Here is a 26,173-nt window from a genome sequence, read left to right on the forward strand (position 1 = left end):
TAGTAGAGACGGAGTTTCGCCATGTTGGTCAGGCTGGTCACAAACTCCTGACCTCATTTGATCTGCCCACCCGAGCCTCGCAAAGTGCTGAGATTATAGCCATGAGCCACTTCGCCTGGCCCCTGGTTGCATGTTTATTGGTTTCTTGTATACACTTCCAGTGTTTCTTTTTGCCAATACAAGCAAATGTGGGGTCAATATCCTCTTGGTCTCCGTTTTCATGCAAAAGGAGGACTCCCGTATCCAGCCTCTGCACTTTGGAGATCTGTCCGTGTCAGCTCGTGGAGGCCCCTTGTGCTTTAGTTCACTGTCCCACAAATCAGTTGTATCCTGATTTGTGGCTCTGGGATGGATGAGATGTGCTTCCTTTTTTGCAGCCCCAGTGGACCACCTGCATTTGCCACCCACCCCCCCGAGCAGTCACGGCAGTGACTCAGAGGGCAGCCTGAGTCCCAACCCACGCCTGCACCCCTTCAGCCTGCCTCAGACCCACAGCCCCTCCAGAGCTGCACCCCGGGCCCCCTCCGCCCTCTCCAGCTCCCCTCTCCTCACGGCTCCTCATGTAAGTATGCAGCGGGCATTCCTGGACCAAAAGGAACCCTCTCCATTCATTCCCATGGGGCTGTATCTAGAGCAGGACCACTCAAGGCTGTTTGTTTTTCACTTTTGTCAAGAAGTTTCTGTTTAATGGCCAAAGCGGAGTGATGTCAACCCTAAAGAACACTTTCCAAGAACTGCCCGCACACCTCACCTTTTACTACCACAATTCTCTTCCTTTTCACATGCACACTTCCGGTTTTTATTCGTATGTTTATTTTACAGAGCTATAGGCATGAGGAATAAAGATTTGGGGTTTTTCTCCTCAAAGTTCTATCATAAATATTTGTGTTAATTTAATGATCCTCGTGACCTATGTCATAGGAAATACCTTTTATATTTTAAATAAGCAATTTTTGGTGAACTTAAAAATTACTGTGAGATTAATGTCTTTGATGCCTAAAGGTCAAAAACAGTTTAAGCCTTTTCTGTGTGTCATATGACTCTTAACCCAGAAACTCAGATCAGACATCAAGACCCATCGTTCATCCCTCACATACATGAGGACACCATAATAAAGAAGAATAGATCATTAACTTCTTACTGTTCTAGGAGTGAATTGATTTCTATGAAATTGTAAAAATTATAATCAGCTATTTTGAATTTACAGTATCACAACTAGAAAATTTAAATGAAATGAGATGTTTAAAAATTCTGTAAGAACCATCCATCCATTAATTAACATAACTTTGAAAGTTTGTATTGATTCCATCCCTGAAAGTTCTAGATCTGTAACCACATTCTTATATTTCACTGTTACTGAGGACAAGGGAATTCACCTTTCCACTCTTTCTTCACCTTTTCAACTGGAACCTGACTTCACTCCTTGGATTAGTAGAATAGCTTGTATCCTATATACCTGTGTGTACTACTGTGATCTGTCCATTCTACATGTTGATGGAGGAACTCTTCCCCATGTCAGATGCTTGCCCAACAACTATGTTGTGTTTCCCTATCATCTATTGGCACCAAGCTGTGACACCTTTACTCATGATCAGGTGTCCAACCCTCCGCTGCTTCAAGAACTCCTTACCCACACTAGGCAGAGTGGCTTCTTCAGTGACTTTTCAAAATACTGCCTTTTGCTTCGAATGCACTCCTCTCTCTTATGTAAATCATCCCCTTTCTTTCAGGAGGCCCAATTCAAATCTCATCTCCTGCCCTAAACCTTTCCTGATTACACAGCTCATAGCACTGTTCTCTTACTTCAAATTTTTAGTGCACCTTTAGCTAATGTATTAGTTCATTTTCATGCTGCTGATAAAGACATACCTGAGACTGGGCAATTTACAAAAGAAAGAGGTTTAATTGGACTTACAGTTCCATGTGGCTAGAGAAGCCTCACAATCATGGTGGAAGGCAAAGAGGAGCAAGTCATGTCTTACATGGATGGCAGCAGGGAAAGAGAGAGCTTATACAGTGCAATTCCGGTTTTTTAAAACCATCAGATCTTGTGAGAGTCATTCACTCTCACAAGAACAGCACGGGAAAGACTCACCTCATAATTCAGTCATCTCCCACTGGGTCCCTCCCACAACACGTGGGAATTATGGGAGCTATAAAATGAGATTTGGGTGGGGACACAGAGCCAAACCATATCCGCTAAGAGTACAGTTTAGCATTTAATTACTCTTATCCTTTCATGGGTATCAATTCAGTCTCACAGTCTTGATCACAAGCTACTTGAGAGATAGTCCTCCATGGCATTTAGTATGGAGCTAAAATGCAGTAGGGACTCTGATTAATTATAAACACGCCATTCTACTGTGGGGTCCATGAGATGGGCTACTGTTCTTGTCTTCATTGCTGATGGATAGTCTGAGACTGCCAAAGCCAGAGGCTTCTATGGAAAGAGTCTGCAGGTGTGTCCCTGGGTGCTCTGCACCCTTAGCTAAAAGTGGAGAAGTGATTCCTGGTGTGTAGAGAGTACCTTATAAAATTGCATTTTCAGAAGGAGAACAACAAAACTCTTGTACAAAGCAGGGCTGCAAATGAATCCTTCATCACTCCAAGGCCAGGAAATCTCTAGGGATGTGGGAAATGACTTACCTACTTTTTCTTTTCATGTTTTAGCGAGCGGGGTGCTTCCTGGGAAATAATGGGTGGAGGTTTCTTTATTCTTTTACTTGAATTATAACCCCTAGGTTATAACACTTACATGGGAGTGTCTTCCCCATCTTCCCATGCCCTCCAAAATACCCATCTATCACCCAAAGCAGGTGGGGCATCCTTGTCCCAGAGCCTTCTGTAAGACATTGTAACAGATTCTCGTCACCCCATCGCGAGGCTATTCTTCAGTGGTCCCAGTTCTTTTTCTTTGACCCTTTTCTGCTCCTTGGTCTGCACAGAAACTGCAGGGATCAGGCCCTCTGGTCCTGACAGAGGAGGAAAAGAGGACCCTGATCGCTGAGGGCTATCCCATCCCCACCAAATTGCCCCTGTCAAAATCAGAGGAGAAGGCCCTGAAGAAAATTCGGAGGAAGATCAAGAATAAGGTGAGCCTTTCAAATCTAGGCACTTCTAGAGCACAGACATGAGCAGAATCGAGTCAGCATCCCCTTCCCTGCCTTCCCAACGGCCAGCACTACCCCATCCCATGACAGAGACCAAGGCCAAGCCCTTCCCTTTCCTAGGCCCTGGGAGGAGCATCCTCACCATGTGCCCCTCTCTTCCTCCAGCCCATCCCATCCTTCTTGAGGCCAACAGACTCCCAAATCAGTGTCTACCTCCTTGGTGCCCACGATGAAACATTCAGGGGTGGGAGGAAGCTATTAGAATTTCCATCTAGTTTTTCTTTAAAATCTCAGCCTTTTAAATTTTGGGTTTATGATATATACAATAGTTTCCTCTAGTAGACATATATGTATTATATATATTATATATGTATTATATATTGTATATGTTTTGTATATGTTATATTATTATATATGTATTATATATTATATGTATTATATAATATGTATTGTATATTATACATGTATTATATATTATATATGTATTATGTATTACATATTATATATGTATTGTATATTATATATGTATTATATATATAAAAATACAGCATATATATGTATTATATATATAATACAAGTACATTGACAGTGCTTGGTTAATTTTTTTTTCTTGTAGGGTTTAGTGATTACAAAACTTCTGCAGTTTGCTGGTCTGTATTTGGACTCAGTAGTGTCCTACCCCTGGGCCGCTCAGTGCTGAGCAGGGCTGATGAAAACCAGGGGCATGGCTGAGGCACAGGCCTACCGGGAGGGTGGGGGCAAAGAGGGAAGGAAGACAAGAGCTTAGTGTCACTATCCATGCGCGGAACTAGCAGCAAGTTGATGTATGACCAAGCCCCAGCTGTCTTATTTTATAGATGTAGTTCAGCCAGCAGCAGTCCGGGAGTTAAACTCACTTATCTGAGACCACACTGATGGTTTGTGAGCCACATGTTCTGGCCTGGCTCCTTACTCAGTGTCCATTTTTTTCTCTTCTTTTCTTTTCTTTTTCTTTCTTTTTTTTTTTTTTTTTTTTTGATACAGAGTCTCACTCTGTCACCCAGGCTGGAGTGTAGTGACGTGATCTCAGCTCACTGCAACCTCTGCCTCCCAGGTTCAAGTGATTCTTCTACCTCAGTTTCCCAAGCAGCTGGAACCACAGATGTGCGCCACCATGCCTGGCTAATTTTTTTGTTTTTGTTTTTTGTTTTGAGACGGAGTCTCACTCTGTCACCTAGGCTGGAGTGCAATGGCACAATCTTGGCTCTGTGCAACCTCTGCCTCCCGGGCTCAAGCGATTCTCTTGCCTCAGCCTCCCAAGTAGCTGGGATTATAAGCACGCACTACCGCGCCCAGCTAAATTTTGTATTTTTAGTAGAGATGAGTTTTACCATGTTGCCCAGACTGGTCTTAAACTCCTGACCTCAGGTGATCTACCCGCCTTGGCCTCCCAAAGTGCCGGGATTACAGGCGTGAACCACTGCGCCCAGCCATTTTTTTGTATTTTTAATGGAGACGGGGTTTCACCATATTGGCCAGGCTGGTCTCGAACTCCTGACCTCAAGTGATCCACCCACCTCAGCCTCCCAAAGTGTTGGGATTACAGGCGTGAGCCACCGCGTCTGGCCACTCAGTGTCCATTTTACTGGGGGCCTACTTTGTAGGAAAGTAGGTGTGAGTTCGGCAGCTGGAAACCCAGGAGGACAGAATAGGTGACTAGTTGATGAACCAGCAGCTTAAACAAATGGCAAGCAGCTTGCAGAAGTGAGCAGGGCTTTAGTGACTTCTACGCTAACCACCTCCTGTCTTAACTGGTTTACTCACAGAGCTGGAAATTAATCATTCTCCTCCCACCCTTCTCTCTCAGATTTCTGCCCAAGAAAGTAGGAGAAAGAAGAAAGAATACATGGACAGCCTGGAGAAAAAGTAAGCCTGCTGGCAAACTGTTGCGTTCATCAGGCAGTACGGGCAATATGCACAGAGAAATGGGGTGTGTGGAAAATCGCGGAGAAGCAGTTCAATTCCTCTTTCTGGCCACCTTGGAAACCCGGTGGTTTATCAGCTATATTTGCCTGCCACCTAGTGGTTATTTGGAGGAGATGTCTATAATAAAGCAAGAAAGAAGTAAAAGCACCTTAGTAGGTGTTTGAATCACACCACTGCCAGCCAGGACCCCGGAGTCCTCAGAGACTTCCTTTCTAACACGTACAAATATTAACATTGCTGCACATTCCTGAAACTCCTAGCAGGAGAAACCCTGTTTTAGCCGAAAGGAGCAGTGCTACTTAATCAGCCCGCATTGGCCAAATTCCCTCACGCTCTAGAGAGGGCACGCAGGGAAAGAAAGATGTCAGGTTGGCGGCCTTTATTTTCCAGCCACTACAATTCATGTTTTTTTGCAAAAACACTTGAAGGCAATCTTTGTTCTTTTAAAAAGTCTATAACATCAGGCGGGCTGTTAGAAAAAGAGGAATTAAATACAGTTTTGTCTTAGCCCTAGAAGTTAGTTCTTCAGCTAACAAACTTAAGACCTTTTTAAGATGGGCATGAGGCCCCAGACCCAGGAATGAACTTCATGTGGATCTGGGGAAGGGAGTGGCTGGTGGTTCCTGGCTGTTTCTCGAAGTTACTATTTAAAGTCTAGTGCTTCTATCACCTGACTTAAGTACTGGTAATGTAGCATTAAGCATAGTCAGCGCTCCATATCTGGGGGTTCCGCATCCTCAGATTCAACCAACCATGGGTCTAAAATATTCAGAAAAAAACCTCAATAGGCTGGGTGTGATGACTCATTCTTGTAATCCCAGTGCTTTGGGAAGCCAAGGTGAGAGGATTGCTTGAGTTCAGGAGTTCAAGACCAGCCTGGGCAATGTAGCCAGACCCCCTAAAAAATAAAAAAAAATTAGCCAGGCATGGTGGTGCACATCTGTGGTCCCAGCTACTCAGGAGGCTGAGAGGGGAGAATCACTTGAGCCCAGGAAGTTGAGGCTGCAGTGAGCTGTGATTGTGCCACTGCACTCTAGCCTTGATGATAGAGTGAGACTCTGTCTCAAAAAACCAAAACCAAAACCAAACAACTCAATAATAATAATAATAAAAAACTACAACAAAAATTAATACAACTATAAATGCAAGATAACATATTTACGTAGTATTTATATTGTGTTTGATATTGTAAATAACCTAGAGATGATTAACATATACTGGAGGATATGTAAAGGTTATGTACAAATACTACACCATTGTATATCAGGGACATGAGCATTGGAGATTTTGATAGCTATGGGGAGTTCTGGATCTAATCCCCCCTGAATACAATGGGATGACTGTAGTTCCATGCTGTCCCCCGTTTTCTATGGGCATCCAGGGTTAAGATGTTTCTATGAAAATCTCTTTACTGTCTCTTTTGGGCATGTGTGCCCCAGCACCGGGATTCCTTGTCCTGGGCTCTTGTCCTCCCTCTTGTCCTGCCCTTTGCTTAAGTCTCTTCACTTCTTATCAGTCCTGGTAAGAGTGTAGCCGGGAGTATCCAGATCATTGTAGTATAGGGGAGAAGTATGATGGGCATTGAGAACACTAGGGAGGAGGTGAGAGGAAAGAGGGTTGTAACACCCTAAAAGAGGGTCATATTTTATACCATCCCTATTCATCTTGCATTATTCAGGCACTTGTCACTCAGCTCCCTCTTCTTTTTTTTTTTTTTTTTTGAGACGGAGTCTCACTCTGTGGCCCAGGCTGGAGTGCAGTGGCATGATCTTGGCTTACTGCAACCTGCCTCCCAGGTTCAAGTGATTCTTCTGCCTCAGCCTTCCAAGTAGCTGGGATTACAGGCACATACCACCATGCCTAGCTAATTTTTGCATTTTTAGTAGAGATGGGGTTTCACCTCATCTCTGTTGGCCAGGCTGGTCTTGAACTCCTGACCTCAAGTGATCTGCCTGCCTCAGCCTCCCAAAGTGCTGGGATTACAGGCGTGAGCCACTATGCCTGGCCCCAGCTCCTTTCTTTTCTTTTCTTTTCTTTTCTTTTCTTTTCTTTTCTTTTCTTTTCTTTTCTTTTCCTTTCTTTTCCTCCCTCTCTCCCTCCCTCCCCCTCCCCCCCCCTTCCTTCCTTCCTTCCTTCCTTCCTTCCTTCCTTCCTTCCTTCCTTCCTTCCTTCCTTCCTCTTTCTTTCTTGTCTCTCTCTGTCACCAGGCTGTAGTGCAGTGGCTATCTTGCCTCACTGCAACCTCCGATTCCCAGGTTCAAGCGATTCTCCTGCCTTAGCCTCCCAAGTAGCTGGGCATGCCACCATGCCCAGCTAATTTTTGTATTTTTAGTAGAGACGGGGTTTCACTGTGTTGGCCAGGATGGTCTCGATCTCCTGACCTCGTGATCCGCCTGCCTTGGCCTCCCAAAGTGCTGGGATTATAGGCGTGAGCCACCGCGCCCGGCCTATTTTTTTTTTTTCTTAAGTCTCTTCATCCTTCTTTCCATACTTTCCCACACTTCCATGGAGTAACAGATCCCCCCAACCTTCATTTTCCTCATCCCCACCTACCCTAGCTCCTGGCTTAGTGTTTGCTCTATGGATAATAATTTTCTTCTTTCTCCCTCTTTTGTAGAGTGGAGTCTTGTTCAACTGAGAACTTGGAGCTTCGGAAGAAGGTAGAGGTTCTAGAGAACACTAACAGGTAAGTGTCACTGGACTGAGAGCTGATTGTGCTGCCAAATGGAAGGTAGGGAAGGAAGAGGATAGAATCCAGAACCAGGGATGGAAGAAAAGTGAAGGAGGTCACAGTGAAAGTGCAGATGTGCTGAGATGCTCAGCATGGCCAAACTCTACCCACCCGCTCCTGCTACACACACACATATGCACACACGCATGCACATGTGCTACTCTCGGACACACACAAACACATATGCACACATGCTGTCATATTCATATCCTCAATACACATGGACATACTCTCATATGCACACACATGCACACACATGTACACATACATGCATATTCTTTACTTTTCCTAAATGATATAGCATTGAAGAAGAAGGTGATCATGACAAGGGCTATTACTAGGGGGTTAAAAAAGAGGCTTGGAGGAGAATAAGATCAACAAGCCTGATTCTCCTGAAAATGACATCAAAATTTAGAGGTGAACAAGGAGGCACTGGCCACTTCGTTATAATCCAATTTTAGTAGCAAATGATACTAGTTTAAAAAAAGAGAAAATCATTGGTATTTTTTTTTCTTTTTTTTGAGATAGAGTCTCGCTCTGTCACCCAGGCTAGAGTGCAGTGGCATGATCTCGGCTCACTGCAAGCTCTGCCTCCCGGGTTCAAGTGATTCTCCTGCCTCAGCCTCCCAAGCAGCTGGGACTACAGGCGTGTGCCACCACGCCCGGCTAATTTTTGTATTTTTTTTAGTAGAGATGGGGTTTCACCATGTTGGCCAGGATGGTCTCAATCTCCTGACCTCATGATCCGCCCCCCTTGGCCTCCCAAAATGCTGGGATTACATGTCAGAGCCACTGTGCCCAGCTGAAAATTGTTTTTTAAATTTGTTTTTAAAAATTAACTAGTTTGTTAATTAATTGCATTTCAAACCCATTTTACAAAAATTATAATGGTACCAAGTTGATAAATTCCTCTAGCACTTACTGTGCCAAGTGCTGTTTTAAGCACTTTACAGCTATGAACTCATTTAGCCCTATGAGGTGCCATTATTATCATCCTCACTATATAGAGGAGGTAACTGAAACTCAGAAAGTTTAGGTGATTTGTCCAGGGTCACACAGTAAATGCTAAAGCTGCATTTGAACCCAGGTGGTCTGGCTCTGGAGTCTCAGTATAGGAGGAGTATATGGAGGTTTATGTCTGGGTCATACGCAAGAGGAAGGGGTGAAAGTGCAGGGTTAAGAAACTGGCTTTTGGGGAGTTTCATCTAGAATGTATATGTTCATGTGCACACGTGATACGTACCTGTGCTGTGACAATTATTTCTTAGTCAGAGACTCCTGTCACCCTGAGTGTTAGAGATCCAATAAATTAAGCAGAGAAAAATGAACTTACTGGGTAAACAAAAATTTAATCAGATTAAGGGTCAGCATTAATGCCCAGTAACAGTTGTGCAAATATTAAGGGATCAGTTTAAATCTCTTTGCATGTTATTTGATAATAACAAATGAATTTAATTCCCATTTCCTGATTCTTTATGGTTTGTTGCTCAAAAAGCTGGCTAATATAGACATAAGCTAAAACTACCATCAGTGGGATCCCCCTGAAATTTTCTCTGCATTTCTGGGAACGTGTGCTCAGAGAGCAGTCAGGGACAGTTCACCGCAAGTGCTCTGTAAGAGACTGCCCGAAGGGAGGAAGCGCCACCAACTTAGCTTGGCATTACCTTGATCTCAGGAGGCAAGGGAGCTGGTTTCACTGCTTGCCTTTGGCCGTTCGTCTCCTGGGGCTTCCTCTCTTTTTATCTCCACTTCGTCTCCCCTGGGGGGATTGCCTGAGGCGGCTCTGGTTCTCTGGATCCTGCCCAGCCAGCATCTGTATCCAAGTTTTTAGCATTCTGAGCAGATATCCCGGCACCCATCCTGGCACTTGCTCCTGCAGCAGTCCCATGTTCCTAAGTGGGTGGGACAAATCCCGGCCAGGAATTCGTGAAAAGGAAAGAGCAATCTGTCAAAGACCTCCTTGGAGTTCATGTTCAGGTTTCGTCCTCTACAGCCTCAGTGTCAGGCCTTCCCTCGGCCACATGGGGGCAGCAGAGGCACAGCAGGGATGTGCTGGGGGCAAAGTCGGGCTGTGTGAGGGAGAAGGACCGATCCACCACCTTGCCTGGGAAGTCTCTCCTCCCCTCTGCAGGTGGACTGTGCTGCTTGTTCGTTCGTCCCTCCCTCCCTCCCTTCCTTCCTCTTTTCTTTCTCTTTCTTTTTTCTTTTTCTTTTTTCTTCTTTTTCTTCATTTCTTCCTTCCCTTCCTTCCTTTCTTTTTTCCTTCCTTTCCTTTCCTTTCTCTTTCCTTCCTCCCTCCTTCCCCCCTCCCTCCTTTCCTCCCTCCTTGCACATTTTCATTTTTGTTTGCTTGTTTGAGTCAGATATCCAAATAAGGGCCATGTGTTCAAACTGTTTGATCCGTCCATTATATCTTTTTGTCTGTACGTTCTCTTGAATGTCTTTGCTGTTATCTAGTAAAGGCCGACTCAGTTGTCCTTCAGAGTCTTCCGTGGTCTTCGTTTACTTGTAATATCCTTCGTTTACTTGTTAGCACAGTCCTACGCCCACTACAGACTCTGCTTTGTTTGGTTTCAGTTTTCGGTAAGAATTCGTCATAGGTTCCACTACATGCCTCTATCAGAAGGAACATAAAATTTGCGTATTTGGTTCTCAACAATGTACACTTATTAACTAGAGAGATCAATACATTAGGGGTTTGAAAGTAGCCTTGTAGAATTCTGTCATTTCTCCTCCAGTTATTAGCAGAATATTTTTGTAAAGCGAGACTCTTCATCATTAACGAACATGGGTGCACAGGTAACTCTATAAGATGCTGATTTCATTGTCTTTGGGTATATACCAGCAGAGGGATTGCTGGCTTATATGCGAGTTCTGTTTTTAATATTTTGAGGAACCTCTACACTGTTTTTCATAATGGTTTTACTAATTTACATTACCACCAGCAGTGTGGAAGGGTCCTTTTCTCCACACCCTTTCCAACACTGGTCACGCCTTGTCTTTTTTATAATGATTGTACTAACAGATGTGAAGTGATATCATGTAGGGTTTTGATTTGTGTTTCTCTGACGACTAGTGTCAGTGAGCACCTTTTCATATGCCAGTTGACCATTTTTGTGTTTTCTTTAGAGACATGTCTATTCAGGGTCTTTGCCCATTTTTTAAAATCGGGTTTTGTTTTTGTTTTTGCTGTTGAGTTGTATGAATTCTTTATATATTTTTAATATTAACCCTTCATGGTTTATATGGTTTGCAAACATTTTCTCCCAATCCGTGGGGTGCCTTTTCGTTTTGTTAATTGTTTTTTGTTGTTGTTGTGCAAAAGCTTCTTAGTTTGATATAGTTTTACTTGTTTATCATATGTTTCAGACTTAGGGAAGATGCATACATAATATGTGCTCCTTGTAAAAATAATGTAGAAAAAAAAAAAGAATCCTTTCACTCAGAACTGTCTTTATGTTTTGGAATATTTTATGTGTACGTATTTATATTGTGCATACTTCTTTGTTAAGAACTATTTCCACATAACAAAACACTGGACATATTCTCATACATTTCTACAGGATTCTTTGACTCACCATTAAAAATAATCTACCTTGGTCAGGTGCAGTGGCTCACCACTGTAATCCCAGCAGTTTGGGAGGCCAAGGCAGGTGGATCACCTGTTGGTCAGAGATCATCTGACCAACATGGTGAAACCCCATCTTTACTAAAAATACAAAAATTATCCAGGCATGGTGGCAGATGCCTATAATCCCAGCTACTCGGGAGACGAAGGCAGGAGAATCACTTGAACCTGGGAGGCAGAGGTTGCAGTGAGCCGAGATTGTGCCATTGCACTCCAGTCTGGGTGACAGAGCAAGACTCCATCTCAAATAATAATAATAATAATAATAATAATAATCTGCTTCATGCTATTGGGATCTTTAGCCTTCCCTGATAGGCTGCTGTAACTAAATGTGACCAGGGCTAGTTTAGCCACCTGTTAAAGCAGGGAAAGTTTTTTGTTTGTTTATGTGTTGTCAGTGTTATTAAGGTATAATTGACAAAATTGCATATTTTTACAGTATACAATGTAACGAGTTGATGTATGTGTATATTGTGAAATGATTATCACAATCAGGCTAATTAACACATCCATCACTTCACATAGTTACCTTTCTTTTTTCTTTTTGGTGCAAATGCTTAAGAGCTACTCTCTTAGCACATTTCAAGTATATGATATGGCATTTTTAATTCTAGTCACCATGCTGTACAGTAGATCCTCAGAATGTATTTACCTTATAACTGAAACTTTGTACTCTTTGACCAGTTCTCCCACTCCCAGCCCCTGGTGACCACCTTTCTATTCTCTTGTTTCTGTGAGTTTGACTTAATTTTTTTTTTTTTTTAGGTGTAAGTGATACTATACAGTATTTGTCTTTGTCTGGCTTACTTTACTTACAAAGCAGGACAAGTGTGTTGATGTTCCTCTTCCCCTTGGCCTCCTTCCCTGTACTCTGTGCCTTCCCTTGACTCTAGGAGTGCAGTGGCTCCGTTTGTCTTCTTCTCCCATTTCTACCTCTTCAAGACTCACCTCTCCTCGTGGACAAAACTTTTATGGTAGTAATGGCTGGCAATGGATTCATCTGTGATCTTCCCACAGATAATTGTAGCAGGGACCTCCTAAGGTCATATAAGACCAGTAGCTTTTAAGGCTGGGCGCGGTGGCTCACGCCTGTAATCCCAGCATTTTGGGAGGCTATGGCTGGTGGATCACCTGAGGTTGGGAGTTCAAGACCAGCCTGATCAACATGGAGAAACCCCGTATCTACTAAAGATACAAAATTAGCTGGGCATAGTGGCGTGTGCCTGTAATCCCAGCTACTCAGGAGGCTGAGGCGGGAGAATCACTTGAACCTGGGAGGCGGAGGTTGCGGTGAGCTGAGATTGCGCCATTGCACTCTAGCCTGGGCAACAAGAGCAAAACTCCATCTCAAAACAAACAGACAAACAAAATCAGTAGCTTTTAATGTATTTTGGCTTGAGAGGGAAGTAAATAAAAGCAGGGCTGCCTCACTCAAACAGGGGGAATGGACCTAGAGTTCCTCTGACTGCTCTTCCCCCTTTCTCTTTGTTTTCTGCCAAGGACCTCTGTGGTACTCAGAAAACACCACGCTAACCAGAATGACTGATGTAAGCATTGGCAATGCCCTAGAGCCAGCCATGGGGAGTTGGTGATTGGGGCGCTGGGCAAGGGAAGACGTCGGGACCCCTTTACTCACATCGCCCCGTGCAGGTGACCGGTGTTTGAGCTGTGTGCAGGGCTGGGCTGGGGAATGCACACCTATGTGTGTGTTCCTGTTGGTGCTTCTCATATTATCATCCTTCAGAGGCAGCTGGACGGAAGTAGAACAACTTTGATAAGTGAACAGGATCCTGGGTCACCAGAAATGGGGGGTGGAGAGGCCTTGGGGGCCATTGTTTCATGTGGCGTGGCATAGCATGGCAGGGAAGGGGAGTGGCTGTTTCATCACTGACCAAATGGAAGAAAATGATACCTCTTTACTTTTTTTCCACTCCTATACAATACCCCACAGGGGACTTTCCCATCTACCCAGATGAAAATTTGTGCTCGGATTATGAGTCAATCCTGAGTTAGTTTTTCTTTCTTTCTTTCTTTCTTTCTTTTTTTTTTTTTGTACTGGACTCAGCAGCAGCCACCTAGCCTATTACTGATTTCTAGGTGAAAAGACTTTTTATCTGAGCCATGGAAACTGGAAGAGGACAGGGCTGGGAGAGATGAGGAAGTCCTCTTCATCTTTCTTTGGTTTTTCTCTGGGAGCCTCTCGGAACAGAGTTGAAGCAGTGTGAAAGCACCTTCACACTTCCTTTGCTGAGGTGATCCGCTAATTGCATGCTATCAGGAAATGTGTAAGATGGGAGTGAGATGGTTTCCCAGGGGGCCCTCCTTCCTGTGCTCCATCAAGAAGTAATTTTCACTTGCCAGTGTCTGGGCAGTGCCCGTGTGTGGCTGCTAGAGAATCCTGGCTTTTCTAAGTGAATGCACCTCTCTAAGCTGCAAGCTCTCTGAATGGCCCCACCCTGGTCTCATCCCTGAGAAATCTTGTCATTTTTTCCCACTGGTATAGTTTTCTTCTGCACGAGTGATGCACATACACTGGCCGGCCCATCACTTGTAGGCGTTTGTGGCTCAGTTTGCTCCATTTATTACTTATTTTGTTCTCAGGCTTCTTTAGGGCTGTGAGCTGCAGCCTCTCTCCTTGAGCATGGATTTGTAGAATTGTAGGAGCTTAGACTTGATGTACACCTTAGACATCATTGTATTGAACTGCTAATCACTTTATTTTACAGAAGGAGAAACTGAGGCCTGGTGGGGTTAAAGTCATCTAAACATTTAGAGCTAGAAGGGGGTGAGAACTTGGTCACTTAACTTTTGAACTGGCCCTTACTTCGGTTTCTCTTGCTGCTGTGCCTCTTGCTCCTTCAAGGACCTTGCCCCAGCAAGAGCCAACTTTAGACCTAGACACAAGGGCCCTTGATTTGGACTCAGTGTTCTAGAGGGCCCTGTGCTGGCTGTCCTTTAGCCATGTCCCCCTCCATGGGATGCATAGTTGGCAGGAACAAAGGGATGCGTCCATCTGGAGTTCTCACCCTAGCCCTCTAGAACTTACCCTACTACCTCAGATCTTGGAATTCCCTGTCCAAAGGTCTTAGCTCATTTCCAGGGCCTATGTGGACTTCTACCCCAAATCTGTTCCCTGAAGGGCAAACCTGGTGACCAGCGGGCACCAATGAAGCCAATGGGGTAGACAGAGACAGCTCTTTGTGAGGGCTGCATATGGAGTTTGAACCAGGGCTGGTGTGTGCATGACATCCTTCACAATATGTCAGCTCTGGGATTCAATTTAGCCTTATTTGTAGAAGACATGAGATTCCTGGGTCAGAGACAAAGGACTCTATTGCTCAGCAGGCAGTATGAGCATAAGCGTATATGTATCAGTTCTCCTTGCCCCCAGGAGCCAGGACAGATCCAGGGGGATGCTGTGCTCTCAGTGGGGATTGTGTCACAGCTAAGGAAGCCTGAGCTTGGAGAATCCACTGCTTTTATAGCAAGCAATCAATAAGCCTGCTTCTTGCCCAGAGAGAGACATTACCTCATCTGTCCAGGTTACCAGCTTCATAACAACCTTGAGAGGTGGCCCATCATAAAAGAGGAGTGAGAGCCTTTCCATCGTGGCATCCCCAGCAGAATGTATAGGAACACAAGAAGACCCAAGAGACTGTCTCTCTCCAATGGAGTGGAGCAGGCTGAGGCCTGGGGTAATTCTGCTTATACTACCACATTTTGGCAAGCAGCCCTGAGAAGTCCAAGAATTCTAGTTCAAACCTGGCCATAGAGGGAGCCGGAAGGAGCAGGTGTTGGGTTGTTTGGCTTGGAGTAAGGCAAGGAGAAACCTTAAGATGTGTGGCATGGGGACTTCATTTGTACACTTTCCTCGGACCTCACAAGTAAGGGACATGCTTGCCTGACATTTATCTCTGTTGTTATCAGAAATAAGAATTCTTTAATCTTTCTCTTTGATCTTCCTCTTAACTGTAGTCTTTCTCTCTAACTCTACTTTTCTTGTTCTTGAAAATCTCTATATGGTTCCTGTTAAAGGTCTTTCCAGCCAAGTTTACTGGGCTTTGACTGGATTCTGGCTCTCCTGGTCTGTTTGTTTAGCCCACACAGCTGTGTCTGTTTGCACTAATTTTGTGTATTTGTTCCCTACACACTATTACGGTTTTCTGTGTGTGGGTTCATCTCTTCTCTCTTAGACTGACAATAACCGGCTGAACCCACCCCCAGCTGCACACAGAGAAGCTATTTGAGGACTGATAAATGACCCAAGTTACTCTACTATACACTTTTACCTTGGTTTTAATTCACTTTTCGTTTCTCCATTATCTCTAACTTCTGGTTGTGCGAAGAGTATGAACTTTCTTTTCACGTGGAAATATTTCAAACTTCAAAGGATTATTGGGCACTAAACTATGTTCCCCAGAGAGATGAGAAAGGAGTTTTAGTGTAATTTAGTGTAAAGTTCAAAATTCCACAGCCTCAGGTTTTGTTCCTCGGCCAGTGTTTGTTCCTGGGTCGGTAGGTAATTTAGCATTTCAGAAATGCCCTCTGCTTCCTGCAAAATCAAGAAGCCTCTTGTAATGTAGCAATTAACACAGGAAGAAAAAGGAGAAAATTTATACCCCCTTTTTTTTCTTTTAGGCCAGATCCCCATGAACAACCTTCAAAACTTAAGTAAAAGGCCGTAAACATAGGAATTTACTCAAGGTTTAGGAGTTTGAGCTGATATGGTTGTCTTTTGTGTATGATACACTTTAGTATTTAAAAGTCTTTGAGATTGTTCATGATTTTCCTTAAATATCCTTATGAAATGTGTAGAACTTGTAATTATTAACATTGTATCCAGCCACCTCCCTGCCATCCATCCCAGGACTTTGAGGTAGAGGTTTCAGCTGTTGGACACGCCCTCCTCACCTCAGAATCTCCCAGGCACTAACTCTACATGTGACTCAGGCAGGGTAGGAAGGGATTCAGGGGGGATTTTGCCTCAGAAGGACATGGATGCTCACCTCTTCCATCATTAGGCCACCTGATCGTCGCTTGAGTTTTGTCTTTTTTTGAGATGGAGTCTCACTCTGTCACTCAGGCTGGAGTGCAGTGGCATCATCTTGGCCCACTGCAACCTCCGCCTTCCGGGTTCAAGCGATTCTTGTTCCTCAGACTCCCAGGTAGCTGGGACTACAGGCACACACCACCACGCCTGGCTAATTTTTGTATTTTAGTAGAGATGGGGTTTTGCCATGTTGGCTAGGCTGGTCTCGAATGCCTGACCTCAAGTGATCCGCTCACCTCAGCCTCCCAAAGTGCTGGGATTACAGGCATGAGCCACCATGCCTGGCCAAGTTCTGTGGGTTTTTTTTGTTTGTTTGTTTTTTTATTGCGTGCTCTAGATAAGTGACACTCAAGCTTTTTGGACTGTACAATTATTTTAGTTTATGCGGTGTCAATGGCACACCAGACATACCACACGAACATGTGCGTATACATCATACACCTCACTAATATGAATGCTACACAAATCGATAGTTCTTTACGGCATACGGTGCCCTCTGATACTGTGTGTTCTGTTTGATTCCATTTCATTAAAAACATATACCAGTCACAACCCAATTGATTTCACAAACTCACGAATGGTTCATGGTTTGGAATTTGGAAGTTACTGCTCTAGGTGCTTCCATAAGGCTGTGAAAAAGTTCCTTCATCTCAGAAGGTGGGTGATATACCCAGGGAATAGTTTACAATATGTGCACCTGCACACACCACTTCCCAGAGAGTTCCATTTCTAAGCTATGTTACAAGATTTGATGAAAGTATGTCTACAGAGAGGGCCTAAGTTGAAGCTCCCAACACAGCAAATAATTGGGAACCACCACTTTTTGGTTTTTTCCCCTGGTCCTGGTTTCTGACTCCAGTGAGAAATTAGGTTCCTGAATGTTCAAAGTCCAACATTCAATACCTGTATGACTGTTCTCATTCTTTCTTTCATAAATAAGGAAACACACACAAAAAGCAAAATTAAACCAAAGACAAAGAAAACACGAGACTGTTGATGCATTTCCCAGTTATTGTAAGATTGTGTCTCCCACTCTTGGATGCTTCTGAATGTTTTGCCCCATTTCCTTTGATGCCTCCCAAGATATAGGGTGATGGTTTATTTTGGGCAAGGCTGGCAGCTGCTTTCGACTGCTCTTTTGCAAGGAACTGCATGAGGATAGCCACTGAGTTTATTTTTACATCTCACCACAGGACAGAATCCACATTTTCAATCAAGTGTTGGACACTCCAATTTAACAAGTTGTGAAAAATCTGTTGGCCCAGATAAACGTATGCTAAGAGTATTCCTTTCTCTAAATTAAGATTTTGTTCCCGGAAGCCCAAGAATTCATTAAGGCCATAATTAGGCATGATCACTGATGATTTAAAATACAATAATAAAGAGGAAGTTTATACTGAGCTTTGTAGGCACCATTGGATCTGTCCTGCGGTTGACTTTTTATAGCTGTAGTTTAAAAATAACTTTTCCATTTCATCTGCTGGCTGCCTTTTCTCCACCCAGCCCTTCATGTAAGTAGGGTGGGGGTTGTCATCCAAGCTCCCATTGCCGCAGGCAATGACATCTGTTTCAGTGACGTCAGAGAAAGTGCCACATCATCTCAAACCAACATATCAGTTATGAGGTCACAGGCTTTCCCATAAAAAGGGCTGGCCTCATCTGTCATCAATGAAAAGAGACAGCAAGCACCCTTCAAAGATGTATCTGCTTCAGCAAACCTGGAGTTACCCTGGGAGGGGGCATACTCTCATGATTCCATTAGCTGATGTGGTCAAGGGAATTCATCTGAGTAGCTGCCTAAGCTTAGAACTTAACTTGATTAAAGGCACATATCTGTCGTCCTCTGATTGAAACTCAGGTGTCTTTGCTTTAGAGCCAATCCTCCTGTTTTGATATATATGCATCAGCTTAGCAATTCTAAAGCCATCTCATCAGCTTTTTTGGTGCTTGACAGAGGGACAGGTTTTATATTTTCCATTTTTCCAAGCCCAGGCTTGTCTTCCTGACACCTTAACTAGGCAAGGAGTACCCTTGATTCTTTTATCTATTATCTGCATTTTATCTTTGGTGTACCCAGAGAAAATACCACACAATAGTCATTTGCCTTGATGGGTTCTGTGTCGTTGTTACTGAAATTTTGTTAGTATATATCTTCTTGCCATTGGAATGGGTTTTATTGTGGCTCTTCCATCTAAGGCTTAGTCTCCTTTAATAGTAATATTTTCATATTTAATGGTGGACATATCTTCCAGTTGGGCTGGTGTCAATATAATGTCACTGGAGTTAAGAAAAATCTACTTAACTAAGATATGCTTTATTATTAATTTGAGTAGGTTATTGATTAGGGTACCATGCTGTGCCATGTTGGAATGTACACAAGCTATGGGGTCAGATAGGTTTTGGTTTACATCTTAGGTCCTCTACTTATTAGTTACGTGACTTTGAGATGATTATTTAATATTTTAGTGTATGTAGTTCCTGGAACTCAAGTAGTAGGCACTCAGTACTCTGTCATTGTTCATTTTCTTTTTTATGATGAAAAGGAGTGTTTCTGTTGTATGGATGTGTATGAATTTCCCAAACTTTATTGGATCATCGAAGTCTGTTTGGATTTTGGTTGAATCCAAAATCCAACACTGCATGAAATGCCTCAGTGTTGCTGATTGACGGGGCCTTGCGCATGTTGTCATTTCCACCATCAGTTCCGTTTACTTTCTCCAGCACCAGTAGGAGAAGCAATGGCAAACAGTACGTTATTAGTCACTGTCGCGCTTTCCACCAACATTTCGCACTAAAAATGTGTATTTTAAACTACATGTTTGCTCATCTTAAAGAGTTAGATTATAAACTGTTAGAAATCAGGGACTATTAAACAACCATTTTCATTTGCAGTGGATTCAGAATATAATCATCTGGAGTTGGGAAAGGATGTGTCTGCGAATGCCCGTGAATGCCAACCAAAGTGCTGTGCAGTCAGGAAACACCAGCCCTCCCTGCTCTCTCCAGCCCTTCTTAAAGGGTCCTTCTTCCCAACTTGTAGCACTTCACACCTGTAACTGGGAAAAGGGGGATTCCAATTTGAGCCTAAGATACTCTTTCAGGGGGCTTTGGATATATCTGGCCTGCCGCAAGTCTGTTTTCAGGAGGCACTGGGGAGCCTCCTGGGAGACTGTTCTTCCTAGGGGAAGGGGTACCAGGCCCAGAGATCTCAACCAGAAATTGGAAGGCAGGACTGATTCCAAGTATTGTGTGGATTTTTTTTAAAGCTATTCATGCTCTAAGGACCAGGCAAGGGGTAGGGGATGGGTAGGGAGGAAGTATGGGCTGGCCGCAGGTCAATAGGGATTGTTGGTAAAAAATGGAGTGGTCCTTCCCCTTTCAGAACAGCTTAAGACTTTAGAGCAAAAGTAACGTGCTTTGGTACCATCTGGAAAGGTACTGACTGAAGCCTGGATGGAGAAACGTTAACCCACTCATGCCCAGAGCATAGCTAAACTTCAGCACCTTGAGGCCACCAGCTTACGGGCAGCAGGAGTGCCCAGTGGAAAACTGAGGTGCCAGGAAAAGTGACAGCCATCTCTTAAAGAAGGAGCTCTTGAGCAGGCCAGCGGAACAGGAGATCGCTTTTCATAGCTTAGCGGGAAGGAGAGACCCGCTCCTACGATGGAGAGTGGTCAGCAGTAAGAGGACAGGGTTTGTGCCGTGTGGTCTTATCTGTGGGCTTACCTGTAAATTTGCCCAAGGACTTGAAGAGATATCAGCAGGGAGCACCCAGCAAGGGCTTTGGGGCTGGCATTACAGGTGGTCAACGGTCAAATATATGCTCCGGCCAGTGAAATCTCACTGTGAGAATGAATGCACACTCGGGAAGTGGCTGTGCAGAAGGAAAAGGCAGCTGTGCTGTTGGGTAGAAAGGGAATTTTCTGGGGAAGTCCTGGGAGAACAGAGAAAACGCTTCATGAAGAAGGAAAGGTGCTGCATCGTAGAACCATTTAGCTCAAACTTTCTTTAAGTAGAATTTAAAGTAATTATGCTGTTGAGTATTTCTCAGCATTAAGTAAACATACAAAATGCTTGTAAAGAAAATGGTGCTGGGCGCAAGTGGCTCGTGCCTGTAATTCCAGCACTTTGGGAGGCAGGGGTGAGAGGATCTTTTGAGCTCAGAAGTTCCAGACGAGCTGGGCAACAAAGTGAGACCTGTCTCTACAAAAAATAAAAAATACAAAAACTTAGCTGGGCATGATGACTCATGCCTGTATTCCCTCCCGGCTACTCAGGAGGCTGAGGCAGGAGGATTGCTAGAGCCCATGAGGTTGAGGCTGCAGTGAGCTGTGATCACTCCGCTGCACTTCAGCCTGTGTGACAGAGCAAGACTTTATCTCCAGAAAAAAAAAAAAAGAAACAAAAATTGTACCTGAATACATTTAAATATAAACCAGGTCTAAACTACATTCAGTCATACTTCTATATAATCAGAAACAAACAAAAATGTACGATTAAGTACAAAAAAAATCTTCACATTAAATAGAACTTAATTTAGTGATATTAACTCATAGAATGAATGATCTTTTTGTTGCTTAAATTAAAATCACTATACCTAGGGAAAATGTCATGTAAATGGAACCGTATAGGAGGGTTTTTTTTTTTTTTTTTTTTTTGGAGATGGAGTCTCGCACTGTTGCCTGGGCTGGAGTGCAATGATGCAATCCCAGCTCACTACAGCCTCTGCTTCCTGAGTTCAAGTGATTCTGCCTCAGCTTTCTGACTAACTGGGATTATAGATGCCTGCCACCATGCCCAGCTAATTTTTTGTATTTTTAGTAGAGATGGGGTTTCACTATGTTGGCCAGGCTGGTCTCGAACTCCTGACCTCGTGATCTGGCCAACTTCGGCCTCCCAAAGTGCTGGGATTACAAGCGTGAGCCACAGCGCCTGTCCCGCAAAGGCGTTTTGAGTCCAGAAAGCTTCTACTCCGTGTGCTGAGGGTTGCTCCAATTCACCCACTACTACTAGCCATTTGAACTGCTGAAAGCAAAACCATTCTTGTGGCCAACCTGTCCTTAATTTGCTTGATTTGGGAGAACTTGTTTCATTGGTACTAGCTGGGGGCGAAGATGCAAGCCCAGGAAAAATCTGCTTGTCCTTCTAGCACCTGAATGCTATTCGGGGGTAGACTGTGATGAGAAGCAAGTTATCTGTGAAAGCCCACAGTGTTCTGTGAATAAATGATTTGATGATGTTTTCCAATGAACTTATGTGGCTGTCTAACATTGTTACATCACAGCATGCATTTTCTGAAAATCCTTGAGACCCAAGAGAGAGCATCTGCTCATCATATCTTTCCACTTTGCCATATGCACTGGGTTTGGGGGTGGGGGATGAGGGTAAGGAGGAGCGTCAACTCTTTACACCACTCACACGGAACTCATCCCGGGTGCTGTAACTCAGGAGGGTGTGTTGTCAGATCCTTTTCTACGCCTTGCAGTGTTCAGAATTTGCAAAGAATTTTACCATCTGCTCTTTCTGTGTGCTGATGTCACACAGAGCAGAGTATATAAGACTGTTCTTATCCCTCAAACTTTGCCTTTTAAGGAGAGGCACAGTTGTCCAATTTTAGGGATAAAATGTCTCCTTTTTTTTTTTTTCCTACTCTTGCTCTCTTGTCTTTTTCTGGAGAAAGGCTAGAGTCTGTTTCAAAGGATGGTTTTAAAGACCCCTGGCTCTGGGCATGAGGGTCCAGTTGAGCAGGCATCTCTGTTCTTTCATATGTTGGCTTCTTTTCTGACTCTGGAGTTGCTGTGAGCCTTTAAGAACCATAGGCTTGAGCTGCAGGTGGCTGTTTGCCTCTCTGCCCTAAATAGAGCTGTGCTTGTTTTTCCTCTCCTTTCTCTCTCTCTTCCAACCTGCCTCTGAATGCCTCTTACTGTCAGTTGGCATTTCCAATTACAGCCCCCCACCCCTGGCCACTCCTTCTGTTATTCTCTGCTGGTCATTTTTTATTTTTCCTTCTCTTTGCCTTTGTCCCTTTTTTATGTTTTTGTCAATGTTTCTCATCTCTTGGTTAAATGAGTTCTTCTTTTAGTCAACATTTTCTTAGTCTGTTCAGGTTGCTATAACAAAATATCATAAACGAGGTCACTTATAAACAACAGAAATTGATCTCTTACAGTTCTGGAGGCTGAGAAGTCCAAGATAAAAGTGTTGGGAGATTCAGTGTTGGGCGAGGGCCTGCTTTCTGGTTCACAGGAGGCAGCTTCTTGCTGTGTCCTCTCATAGTGGAAGGGAAGCACTCTAGTCTTTTCAGCTCCTTATAAGGGCACAAATCCCATCAATGAGGCCTCCACTTATAACTTAATCATCTCCCAAAGGTGCTGTGTCCTAATACCATCACATAGGGGACTGGGTTTCAGCATAGGGATTTAGGAGAGACACAACCATTCAGACTTCAGCCACCATCCAATCAGAGTGTTCCTTTTCCTTTGTTCTCAATCGCTGAGAAACAAGCCACAGCCTGTCAGGGGTAATGTGGAGGCAGCTACTTCTAACTCAGGGCAGTGCAAGGACAGGACCTTCAAGTGTGAAGGCTGATTCTGAGCCCCAGTGAGCTCTGTGACAACAGTGCTAGAAGGCACTGGTGTTCGTGTCTTCTTCCAGAGGAAACTGTCCCTTGGGGCTCTGTTGAAATGCAGGCATGAAGCCACGGCGACCTTTCTGGGTCACATGGGGAGATCAAAAAGCATCTCTTCTCTGTCAGACTCCCCTCACGGCTGTTGTTATCATTGGCAGGACTCTCCTTCAGCAACTCCAGAAGCTTCAGACTTTGGTGATGGGCAAGGTTTCTCGAACCTGCAAGTTAGCCGGCACGCAGACTGGCACCTGCCTCATGGTGAGCTTCCCAGCAGGGTGGTGCCGTGACCGCCCCTGGCCTGGCCCCTGTCTCCCCTCTCCCTCTGCTTACCAAGGCCAAGTGCCGTGCAGCAGGAGAAACCACACGGAGGAACTCCACTCCGAGGCTGTTCCTCGGCGAGGCATTCCGGTGATGTTACCCGTGGGTGCAGTCCACCAGCCTGAAGAGGAGCGTCTGTGTCCCTGGCTCTCCCAGGGTATAAAGCTGTGCTGTCCAGGGCCTGGAGTCCGCAGCCCCTCGTGTTCTCTCTCTCCCCACAGGTTGTGGTGCTGTGCTTTGCTGTTGCATTCGGCAGCTTCTTTCAAGGCTACGGGCCCTATCCTTCTGCCACCAAGATGGCTCTGCCCAGCCAGCATTCCCTGCAGGAGCCCTACACAGCCTCCGTGGGTAAGACAGCACGTGGCAACTTGGGCAGGGTCTTGTTTTATTTCCCTGGAGCTGGGTTTCTCAGCCTTCCAAAAGGAATCTTCTGTGAAAGTTCAATGTTTAAAAAGTGGTAAAAGTGGAGCTTCTCCCTTAGAAGAAGCAAGTAGGGGTTCCCCTGGGGCCCCTCATCCGCTGGACTGAGGCATCACTGGGAATTTTCTAGAGCTGGACAGAGCACAGTTTGCAAACTACTGTTCTAGACTGTGCTCCCTGATCCATTCTGACATCTAATTTTTGAGTTCTGATAAGGGAGAGGGAAGTAGATGAGGGACAGAGTGTGTCGCTTTCTGTGACATTTTAAGAGAACTGCTGTGTTTCTGCCTCCACTGAGTGGGATTGTATAAGTAATGTAATGTATATAGTAAGGGCTTGTAAAGTGAAGTTAAAGAATCAGCAAGGTCAGGGCCAGGCGTGGTGGCTCATGCCTGTAATCCCAACACTTTGGGAGGCTGAGGTGGGAAGATCATGAGGTCAGGAGATCAAGACCATCCTAGCTAACATGGTGAAACCCTGTCTCTATTAAAAAATACAAAAAATTAGCCGGGCATGGTGGTGGGTGCCTGTAGTCCCAGCTACTGGGGAGGCTGAGGCAGGAGAATGGTGTGAACCTGGGAGGTAGAGCTTTCAGTGAGCCAAGATCGCACCACTGCACTCCAGCCTGGATGACAGAGCGAGACTCCATCTAAAAAAAAAAGAATCAGCAAGGTCAGGAGTTCAAGACCGACCTGACCAATATGCTGAAACCCCATCTCTACTAAAAATACAAAAATTAACTGGGCGTGGTGGCACACGCACCTATAGTCCCAGCTGCTTGGGAGGCTGAGGAAGGAGAATCACTTGAACCCGAGAGACGGAGGTTGCAGTGAGCAGAGATTGCACCACCACACTCCAGCCTGGGCGACAGAGCAAGACTCCATCTCAAACAAAAATAATCAGCCTGCCTTACAAAACCTTAGGCCCAAGATCTAGAGAATTTGGGGACCCAGGTGTCAGATAAGAAGCGTGTGGTGTTGTCATCTAGAAATAAAGGGATGGTGAGTAAGGAATACACACACAAATTCACACATACACCTATAGGAAGAAGCGTGGGGTTAGGTGGTACAGTAGGAGGTTTTACATTCTAAGGTTTCAGTTATCTGTAGCCAGTGAACATACCTGCAGTTCCCTTAAAATAGCTGAATACACTATAATAAGAAACGCTACCTGCAGCCAATAAAAATACCTGCAGTTCCCTTAAAATAGCTGAATACACTACAATAAGAAACATTACCTACAGTCAATGAAAATACCTGCAGTTATGTGAAAATAGCTGACTACACCACAATAAGAAATTTTGAGAGAGAGAGGCCACATTCATGTAACTTTTATTGGAAGATATGGTTAGAGTTGTTCTATTTTATTATTATTGTTGTTAATTGCTTACTGGGCCTAATTTCTAAATCAAACTTTATCATAGGTACATATGTATAGGAAAAGGCATATAAACCCTATATGCTATATGCCCATATATAAACCCGATATGGTTTTTCCTGTAATATATACCTTATACCATATACATAGGGTTCAGTTCTATCTTCGGTTTCAACCATCCACTGGGGTTCTTGAAACGTATACCCCATGGATAAGGGACTACTGTATTATATTTGGGATAGGGAAAATTTTGCCATTTTGAAACATCTGTGGCCTTCACCAGGCAGGTGCATCTCTGCCAGGTATGACAGAAGTGCTGGCATTCCAATTAAATAATTTCAGTGGCCGGTTGGGAATTTTTCCCCCTAAGGAACTATCTCTCTAAATTTAATTGGAAGCATAGTTTCTATGTCGTGGAAAATTGCTACAGAGCCATCTAGCTGTGTGACTGTCCTACAAAACAAAGGAGATTGTCTGTCCTTTGATGTATGGCTTTGGCTTTGTGTCTCCTCTTCACTTTCTAAATGAAATGCGCTGTACCTCATCCCCCTGCCAGACCTACTCACTGGGGATGCTTCTTCTTTTAGCTGGGTCTGGACATCTGCAAGTATTCCATTCCCATTCTCCACGAATCATGTTCCCTAGATGATTATGGCTGGTAAGGAGGCGAGTTTTATATTTTCAAAGCAGTGGGGGTGGTAGTTTGCCTTGTGTTTATTTGCTTTTCTATTGTTCTTCCAGTACCGTATGATTGGTATAATTTTTCAACGCACAAACTCCAAAGCTCTAAAGTCTTTAAAGAAAGCCAAATCCTGTTGGCACCCATAGTTCTGAGCAACAAGAACCCACACGTTGTCATCTGCCACCAGCCCTGAGTACCTGGTGTGAGGAGATGTGTTGGACCCCTGTGGTCTTTTGCTAACGCCTTGTTACTCTGCTCTGTCCT

At 44.3% G+C, this 26,173-nt stretch overlaps 1 protein-coding gene across 3 annotated transcripts in view; it reads left to right on the forward strand.

Moving 5' to 3' along the window:
• Positions 1-26,173, forward strand: part of CREB3L2 (cAMP responsive element binding protein 3 like 2) — a 129,582-nt gene that overhangs the window by 94,498 nt on the left and 8,911 nt on the right. For all 3 annotated transcript variants that reach the window (XR_004183110.1, XM_003896651.5, XM_009203937.4), the window contains exons 5-10: positions 378-562; positions 2,946-3,092; positions 4,957-5,015; positions 7,693-7,761; positions 23,271-23,370; positions 23,652-23,778. Coding sequence is in view for 2 of the 3 variants with exons in the window: in XM_003896651.5 (XP_003896700.1) it covers positions 378-562; positions 2,946-3,092; positions 4,957-5,015; positions 7,693-7,761; positions 23,271-23,370; positions 23,652-23,778 (687 nt within the window). In the remaining variant the exon portion in view is untranslated. The remainder of the gene's footprint in view (positions 1-377; positions 563-2,945; positions 3,093-4,956; positions 5,016-7,692; positions 7,762-23,270; positions 23,371-23,651; positions 23,779-26,173) is intronic.

This window comes from Papio anubis, chromosome 4 (assembly GCF_008728515.1).
Source record: "Papio anubis isolate 15944 chromosome 4, Panubis1.0, whole genome shotgun sequence".
Classification (NCBI taxonomy): domain Eukaryota; kingdom Metazoa; phylum Chordata; class Mammalia; order Primates; family Cercopithecidae; genus Papio; species Papio anubis.